General features: G+C 41.6%; 1 protein-coding gene across 1 annotated transcript in view; it reads left to right on the forward strand.

Annotated features, from left to right (window-relative positions):
- Positions 1 to 1178, forward strand: part of LOC119426617 (melanoma receptor tyrosine-protein kinase) — a 531032-nt gene extending 529854 nt beyond the window's left edge. Inside the window, exon 9 of the mRNA XM_037694184.1 lies at positions 1058 to 1178. Coding sequence (XP_037550112.1) covers positions 1058 to 1169 — 112 coding nt within the window. The 3' untranslated portion in view covers positions 1170 to 1178. The remainder of the gene's footprint in view (positions 1 to 1057) is intronic.
- Positions 1179 to 9448: the final 8270 nt, after the last annotated feature.

Below are 9448 nucleotides of genomic sequence, written 5' to 3' on the forward strand. Positions count from 1 at the left end.
AACAAAAAAAACGAAGTCCAGATGACATGATTCAACCTTTTTTGTTGAGGCCATACTGATTGGCAACACTCACCAGGTTCAAACATCAACTATAACGACTATTTCCTTTTCTGGACAAGACATCCCCCTCTCCACCTCTGTTACAAATCTTGGAGTAAAAATGGACTCTCATCTTACATTTGAAAATCACATCAAGCATCTGTTTAAAACATGTTTCTTCCATCTCCGAAATATCTCCAAACTTTGCCCATCTCTCACTTTTGCTGATGTAGAGTCCATGCCTTTGTCTCCTCCAGGCTCGACTACTGCAACTCCCTGCTTACTGGAATCCCCGGCAAAAACCTTCAGAAGCTTCAATATATTCAAAACAGTGCAGCCAGGATTTTATTGAGAGCTCGTGAATTTGAACATATTACACCCATTCTCCATAATCTCCACTGGCTTCCTGTCACCTACAGAATTCAATACAAAATTGCTCTCATTACCCATCAGTGTTTAAACGGAACTTCACCTGATTATCTGAAGGACCTTCTTGCTCCATATTCATCCACCCGGTCCCTACGATCACAGAACAGTCATCTCCTTCTCCTTCCACGAACTAAATTAAGGACCATGGGAGATCGGGCATTCTGTGTGGCTGCCCCCCGCCTCTGGAACTCCCTCCCTGAATATCTGAGGGCTCCACAATCATTGATTGATTTTAAAAAAGGCTTAAAGAGTTTTCTTTTTAAGCAAGCCTATTCTGCCTCCACATGATTGTATCACTGATTTTAGTTGATTTTATCATTGATTTTAGTTGCACTCTGTAGTACTTTGAGATTTTTGTTAATGAAAAGTGCGTTGCAAATTAAATTCATTATTATTATTATTATTATTATTATCCCCATATATTATACACCCACACAGAATATACAGTCATAATCATATGTACAATCCTATTTACAATGGTAGGTAATAATTTTACAAATGTAGAAGGTTTTTACTCTAAGCAGCTTCTTCCATTGTTTAGCTTTAATAGACGTGTAAAAGTAAGACTTGTTTTGATTGGCTGTTTTAGAGACCCACACTATCACATCCCACCCATGGACCCTGAGAAACTGGAGAACTTCAGGACACTGAAGGAAATCACTGGTAGGTCTCAGCAAACTGGTTTTCACTCTGATTTCTGATATTTTTAACATAGGAGCTCATTAGTTTGACACTAAATTAAGTTTTATAGTTTTGGCATGTGAATGTTGGCCTAACGACTCAGATTTTTATAGTTGGTGTCTTTGTCTGGCAGGTTACCTGATGATCACCGCCTGGCCCCAAAACATGACGTCTCTGTCGGTGTTTGAAAACTTGGAAACGATCAGAGGAAGATCAAAAGCTGGAGAGTGAGTTTCCTCTTTCTAAATATAAGATCACAGTTATCAGAGAGAAATTCTGACTTTCATTTTCTACAGAACCTGCAGTTTGATGACTTGATTTAGGTTTTCATTCTTTGTTAAAAAAAAATTGGGTTTAACTGAGGTCAGAACATGTTCATTTTATTTTCAGTACCATGACTCGTCTCTTTAAAAGACTGTGAAATAATTTAGCATTTACATTTTCTGCCCTGTAGAGGCTGATTGTTGAATTAAAACATTGAAGCAGAAGTAAAATTGCTGGGGCATTATAAATGTCCTGTTTTGCTCTCAGTCAGTACAGTCTGGTGGTGGTGAAGACGGAGCACCTGCGCTGGCTTGGCCTGCGCTCTCTGAAGGAGGTGAGTGCTGGGCATGTGTTGCTGAAGCTCAACGCAGACCTGTGCTACACAGAGACTGTGAACTGGTCTCAACTCTTCCAATCCAAAGACCAGATCAGCAAATCTACTGACAACACCTGCAGTGAGTCCTGAATCCAGTTCCTTCTGAAGCTGAGTTGAACGACCATCAGAGAATAAAACCTGTTTTTGTCTGCCTCACACAGAGCAGCAGAATCAGACCTGTGACCCAGAGTGTTCAGAGGACGGCTGTTGGGGCCCTGGGCCCACGATGTGTGTGTCCTGTCGACATTTTGACAGCAGGGGGCGCTGTGTGGCGCAATGCAACCTGTTGCAGGGGTGAGCAGCATAACTTATTTTATTCAGCACAAAAATGTTCACATTGTTTGTTTGCTTATAGTGTGAATGTGTCACAATTGACTGGTGCTGGTGAACCCAATGGTGAAGGCAGGCAGACAAGGATTCAAGATAATATAAAATAAGGAATTTATTTTGCAAAACAAAAGAGCTGACAGGGCAACTAACTTACATAAACCAGGAGATGAACATGAGAAGCAGACTAGGCATCACAAGGAACAGGACAGGACATCACCAGTGAACAGATAATAACACCAGGACCAGGACGAACACAGAGACACAGACTTATATACAGGAAACACCAATTAGACCAAGTGATGACACTTGTGAGTAATCACAGATGCCAGAGAAAGAGACAGAGGATGCAAGACATGAACATGACACAAGATGGGGCTAGATACTAAAGAAACACAACACTTATAAAGAGAAACAGGATCAGGGGAACACAGACATAAACACGACACCAGGGACAAAACCACAACTCCTACAGAATACCGATTTGCTAGTTATAGTTTAGCACTTCTTTCTGCATATAGCTTATTCAAAATACTTTTGGCAATATCATCTGTTCGGGTATCAAAACAAAGTACAAAGTACAAACTACAAAGTTCTTTATTTGTCATTTGTGCACAGACCAACAATCCAGGCACATTGGAATTATTGTGCAGAGCCCTTTCAGTCATAGTCAAAACACTTAACAAAACAACACTAAATAAATAAATAAAATAAAAAATAAGAATGAAGTGGTTTATATCTACACTGTAAGTAGGTAATATCTACACCTTCCCTTGTCACATGACAAGTGAAGTTAGGCAGTGTTGGGTTATTATTGCACCAGATTCAGTGGTTTTGTTTTGCCATCAGTCTGACTGTGGCAGGGAAAAAACAATTAAAAACCTTGTACTATGGGTGATGATACTATCCATTCTACTGTGTCTCAGGTTATATGAGCATTTTTTGTGTCTGAGTAAACTGGATGGAGTGAGTCCTTGATGTTTTTCAACAGCGCTGTACCAACATCGAGTCCATGGAAGGAAGTTTTGTCCCTGTGATCCTCTCTACAGTCTTTATGACTCTTTGAGTGCCTTCCTTTCTGCTTGTGTGGTGTTCCCATACCAGACGGTGATGACTGCAGTTAGGATGCTCTCTATCACTCCTCTGTAGTCCTGGGTGAGAGGGCGCTGGTTCAAACCTGCTTTCCTGAGCAGTCTAATGAAATACAGTAAAGCCTTTGCTGGGCTTTTTTTCACTGTGGCTGATGTGGTGTTGAGAGACCAGCTCAGGTCTGATGTAACTTGCAGTCCCAGGAGTCTGTGGCTGTCACTCCTCCCTACCTCAGTCCTTTTAATGATGAGAGGATGTAATGGAGGAGGGTTCTTGCAGTCCAGTATGCTTTCTTTGGTCTTGTCTGTATTGAGGATGAGGTCATTCTTCTCTACATAGTTTATAATTTTGTCTACCAGAGTCCAGTACCCTGACTCGTTCCCCTCCTGGATGAGCCCCAATATAGTGGTGTTGTCAGCGTATTTAATAATGATGGTGCTGTGTTAGGTGGAGACACTGTAAGTGTACACAGTAGAGTTTAGGGTGGAGGCAACAGCCCTACAGGGATCCTGTGCTGACTCTGAGTTCAGCAGACACCCTTCCTCTCATTCTCACCACCTGTGGTCTATCTGTCAGGAAGTCCAGGACCAGTTACAGGTGGGAGTCGGGACGCCGAGGTCTACCAGCTTCTCTATCAGTTTGGTCGGGTGGATGGCATTGAATGCCGAACTGTAGTCCATGAAGAGCATTCTGACATATGTTCTGCTGCTTTCCAGTTTCTAGGTGTTGTAGAATGTGGTGTAGGGCTATTGCTACCTCATCATCCACTGATCAATTAGGGTGGTAGGCAAACTGGAGGGGGTCAACAGTATCTGGGACCATGCAGTTGATGTGCTTAAAAACTAATTTTTCTAGGTACTTCATAGCAACAGATGTTAGTGCCACTGGCCTGTAGTCGTTAAGAGTAGATGTTAGAGTAGAATGTGTTATGGCTGACTGGAATGGTGGGCTCTCAGGGATCCGTGGTTGTCATAGTTCTCCTGTAGTTTGTGACCGATTGAATTCCCGGCCACATGCTTGTGCAGGTTTTGGTTGAGATGGTAGCTTTAAATTTTTGTGAGTGAGCCCTTTTTGCTGCTATTATGGACTTTTGCAGCTGGTAAAAAAAACATCCAGCTCATTTAGAAGATGTATCATGTGGTTTTTGTATTTGTTACTTTTATACTTGTGAAAATATTAAAATTTATTTAAAAAATTTGGTTCCTTGGAAAATGAAAGAGATTTTCATATTTAGCTCATTTTAGCTTTTATGGTTTTGTTGAGCTAATTTTAGATTTTGGCTTATGAGTTCATTTTAATTTGTACTTACCGCTTTAAGTTGATTTTCTTCTTTTAGCTTTTACCATTTAGCTATTTTAGCTATCCATTATCTACCTTTTTTTAATATATCTTCCATTTTAGCTTCATCCATCCATTTTCTTTACCCGTTTATTCCATTTTGGGTCACGGGGGTCGCTGGTGCCCATGTCCAGCAATCACTGTGCGAGGGGCGGGGTACACCCTGGATGGGTCGCAAGTCCATCACAGGGCCACATAGAGACAAACGAGACAAACAACCATTCACTCTCTCACTCACACCTAAGGACAATTTAGAGTTACCAATCAGCCTAACATGCATGTTTTTGGTCTGTGGGAGGAAACCGGAGTACCCGGAGAAAACCCACGCATGCACGGAGAGAACATGCAAACTCCACCCAGAAAGGCCCCTGGACCGGGGTTTGAACCAGGGACCTGCTCGCTGAGAGGCAGCAGCTCTACCAGTTGCGCCACCGTGCTGCCCCATTTTAGCTTTTAACAAAAATTTTCCCAGCTGGCTGTGATAGCTCGGTGGTCACTACAGTGGTCTCGTAATCCTGAGGCTGCAGGTTTGAGCCCAGGTTTTGTCAGGAAAAGCATCCTGCATTTAAAAGATTGCCAAATCTTTGGTTCAAGTTTGCTCTTTAGAGTGACCCCTGAAGAAGGGATCAGTTGAAAGAAAACTAACAGTAACTGTTGTCTTGCAAGCTGTGGCTTTTTGGCAACGGTTTTACTGATTTTACTTTCTGTTCTGCTCGTTTTAACTTTGACATTTCAATTTCAACTTCTTTAACATATTTTATAGTAAAAATGTTAATCTAGCAGCATATACATTTATACTTAGTCAGAAATTGTGACAAAGTTGTTTTCGTTGTGTGTTGGTTTAACTCCGTTTTTTTTTTTTTTTTTTGTTAATTTGTTACATGTATGTTAGCTAGTAGGCATCGTGGCACAAAAATTGTAATTGTTTTTTCTCGATTTCTTCCTTTAGTGAACCCAGAGAGGTCGAGGTTGATGGCCGCTGTGTCGAGTGCCACTCGGAGTGTTTGACAAAGACTGGGACCCCAACCTGTTTTGGTCCGGTGAGTCTAGCTGCTGCCTGCTGTCCAAGAAAACTTGGAATCCTTTTAAAAATATTTGTAGTTTTTTCGCTAAAATTATTATAATTTACAAAACAGTTTCTAAAATGTTCATTACTTCTTACTAAAAGGAGCCTATTTAGTAGTACGCATGTAGTCAGACTCTGCTGAGTCATTGGTTGCCATGGTGATTCCCGCCCTGGAAGCAGAAGGGGGAGGGGTCTGTCTCAATGCATGAGACAGAATAAAACACTAAGCTAACAATAAACCTTAAACAAACTATTGTATAACAACTATAAGACAGATCGTAAACGTTCTTGATGGTGAGCGTCAGAAGGTTCTGATGGTCACATGTTCATTTTGATTCATCTACAATTGTTTATTTAGGAGATATAGCTATTTTAAAAGAACTATTGATTTTACAACTTGATAAAAATAACTGAATACCATTGTTGTTTATAGGTGCATTTTAAACATTTTTTAATACATTTTGTCCGCCATTCGATGTACTGCTACCAAAAGTCAAAACACAAAATTTGAGCGGCACTTTTTTTTTCTTTTTTTTTTGTTATACGGATTTCACTAAAACTACATGAGTAGCAAACTCAAACATGTGATAGGAACTGAAGAACAATAGGTGAACAATAATAGATATAATAACAATAATAATATAAATATAATAATAATAATAGACCTTAGTACTTAATCCATTGGTACCTTTTAAATACTTCGACCTAACTCTATTATACTGAATTATACTTTTTTTTTCCATTTACCCTTTATTTATCCAGGTAGTCTCATTGAGCCACGAGAACTCATTTTCAAGAGAGACCTGTTTAGGGAGCAGATGAGGGATTAGGGGCTTTGCTCATGGGCCCAGAGTGGGGCGAATGAGGGTGTGAAGGGTGAAGGGTGTGGGGAGCAATATTATAGGCAGAAACATGGTTGTGCTATGGGGTCTCCAGTTTCTCCTATTGTTGCCAACCTGTACATGGAGGAGGTAGAAAAGAGAGCCTTGACGTCCTTTTCAGGGACACCACCAAGTCATTGGTTCAGGTATGTTGACGACACCTGGGTTAAAATCAAATCTCAGGAAGTCCAACATTTTACTGATCACATCAACTCTGTGGATAAATACATCAAGTTCACACGAGAAGATGTAAAAAATGGCAGGTTGGCTTTCTTGGACTGTGAGGTCTCAGTCTCTGATAGAGGACATTTGCAAACTGAGGTGTACCGCAAACCCACCCACACAGACCAGTATTTGCAGTTTGACTCCCATCACCCTTTGGAGCACAAGTTAGGAGTCATCAGGACTCTGTATCACAGAGCAGACAGCGTCCCCACTAGCTCAGGAGCCAGGCAGAAGGAGAAATCCCACACAAGACAGGCTCTAGAGCAATGTGGATATCCTAACTGGGCCTTCCTGAAAGCAGAGAAGAAACCCAAACAGGACTCCAGTCAGCCAACAGGTGAAAAGGAGGAACCCAGACCCAGACCAGTGGTCATTCCATATGTTGAGGGAGTATCAGAGAAACTGAGACGTTTATTTTCTAAACATAACGTCCCAGTGGCTTTTAAACCCCAAAATACATTACGGCAAAGACTGGTTCATCCCAAAGATCCAGTCCCCCGGCACAAACAGAGCAATGTTGTGTATGCTGTTCAGTGTCAGGAGGGTGATCAGTCTTACATCAGGGAAACTAAACAGCCACTGGCCAAAAGGATGGCCCAGCACAGAAGATCAACATCATCAGGCCAGGACTCTGCGGTCTACACTCATCTCCAGGCCAGCGGACACTCTTTCAGGGATGAAGATGTTCACATCCTGGACAGAGAGGAACGATGATTTGAGAGAGGAGTAAAGGAGGCCATCTTTGTGAAAAGAAATCGTCCATCATTAAACAGGGGTGGAGGCCTCCGGGTTCAACTGTCCCCCTCTTACAATGCTGTGATTGCTAGTATCACTCAGCCCTCTGTGAATAGTAAACAGCCATCAGTGTGCTAATGATCCATTGTTAGGCTGATGGTCCTTCTTGAGCATGTGATCAGCTGGTTTTGGTTGTCAGCAGCAAAACTGGTTGATCCACTCTGAGAAGGTGCTATTTAAGAGACTGAGCTGAATACAGCTCCTCAGACTGAGGAAGTCTTTCGGATGAGAGACGAAACGTTTGTTTTTGTTTTTTGAATGTCCAGAGGACCAGACTTAACTTTTTAGCAGTAATGTTACTGCCCTCTAGTGGTCTTTAGAGAAAAACTTATCCCTTTTGAAATTCTCTACTAATATACTGTAAATAATTATTTTGATCTTGTTTTTATCATATTACAATAAAGCATCCCTTTCATTAAAGTGTTTTATTTTATTTCTATCCCTCTACTTTAAGATTTGTATATAGTAGGTGACGCTCCTCTGAACTTACCTGGAGGAGGTGTGTCTATCCCAGGTGTGCGTTCCTGTGGAGTCACATCTCTCATCTCATCACAAACATTTGGTACAACAGAAACAGTTCCACGTGCATGCTGGCTGAAGAATCGTCTGCTCTGGGGCTCAAATCCTGTTTGCTCGACTGAAAACACGGAACTGTTGGTAGACGGACCGGACCGGTGGGCTGTCAACTGGTTCAGTAAAAGAAAAACAACACATGCTGGTGTTGAACATGAGTGAGGCTTTGGGAACATTTTTTTTTTATATTAAGATATCGTCATCTTTTCTACTGCTTATCTGTATTTGGGTTGCAGAGGCAGAGTCCAGGAGAGAAACCCAGACCTCTCCGCAGAAACACTTTCCAGCAGGTTCTGGACCAGACCAGAGAAGATCCATACAGTCCCTCCAGTGAGGAGGTAAAATGTAATAAACAGTGGAAATTCTGCCTCATTATTGGCAGAAGTACTAGTAGATATATTTAATTCACAGTTTGATACAGTGCCATGCGAAAGTATTCAGCCCCCTTGAACTTTTCAACCTTTTGCCACATTTCAGGCTTCAAACATAAAGATATAAAATTAAAAATTTTTGTGAAGAATCAACAACAAGTGGGACACAATCGTGAAGTGGAATGAAATTTATTGGATGTGTCAAACTTTTTTAACAAATAAAAAACTGAAAAGTGGGGCGTGCAGTATTATTCGGCCCCCTTGTGTTAATACTTTGTAGTGCCGCCTGTTGCTGCAATTCCAGCTGCAAGTCTCTTGGGGTTTGTCTCTGTCAGTTTTACACACGGAGACACTGAAATTCTGCCCATTCTTCCTGCAAAACAGCTCGAGCTCAGTGAGGTTGGATGGAGAGCGTTTGTGAACAGCAGTCTTCAGCTCTTTCAGATTCTCAATTGGATTCAGGTCTGGACTTTGACTTGGCCATCCCAACACCTGTTTGTTTATTTGTGAACCATTCCATTGTAGATTTGGCTTTATGTTTTGGATCATTGTCTTGTTGGAAGATAAATCTCCGTCCCAGTCTCAGGTCTCTTGCAGACTCAAACAGGTTTTCTACCAGAATGGTCCTGTATTTGGCCCCATCCATCTTCCCATCAATTCTGACCATCTTCCATGTCCCTGCTGACGAAAAGCAGGCCCAAACCATGATGCTGCCACCACCATGTTTGACAGTGGGGATTGTGTGTTCTGGGTGATGAGCTGTGTTGCTTTTACACCAAACATATCGTTTTGCATTGTGGCCAAACAGTTCGATTTTGGTTTCATCTGACCACGTTTGGTGTCTCCCAGGTGCTTGTGGCAAACTTTAAACACTTTTCATGGATATCTTTGAGAAATGTCTTTCTTCTTGCCACTCTTCCATAAAGGCCAGATTTGTGCAGTGTACAACTGATTGTTGTCCTATGGACAGACTCTCCCACCTCAGCTGTAGATC

The sequence above is a fragment of the Nematolebias whitei genome, chromosome 20 (genome assembly GCF_014905685.2).
Source record: "Nematolebias whitei isolate Nwh7 chromosome 20, NemWhi1, whole genome shotgun sequence".
In the NCBI taxonomy this organism is placed as follows: domain Eukaryota; kingdom Metazoa; phylum Chordata; class Actinopteri; order Cyprinodontiformes; family Rivulidae; genus Nematolebias; species Nematolebias whitei.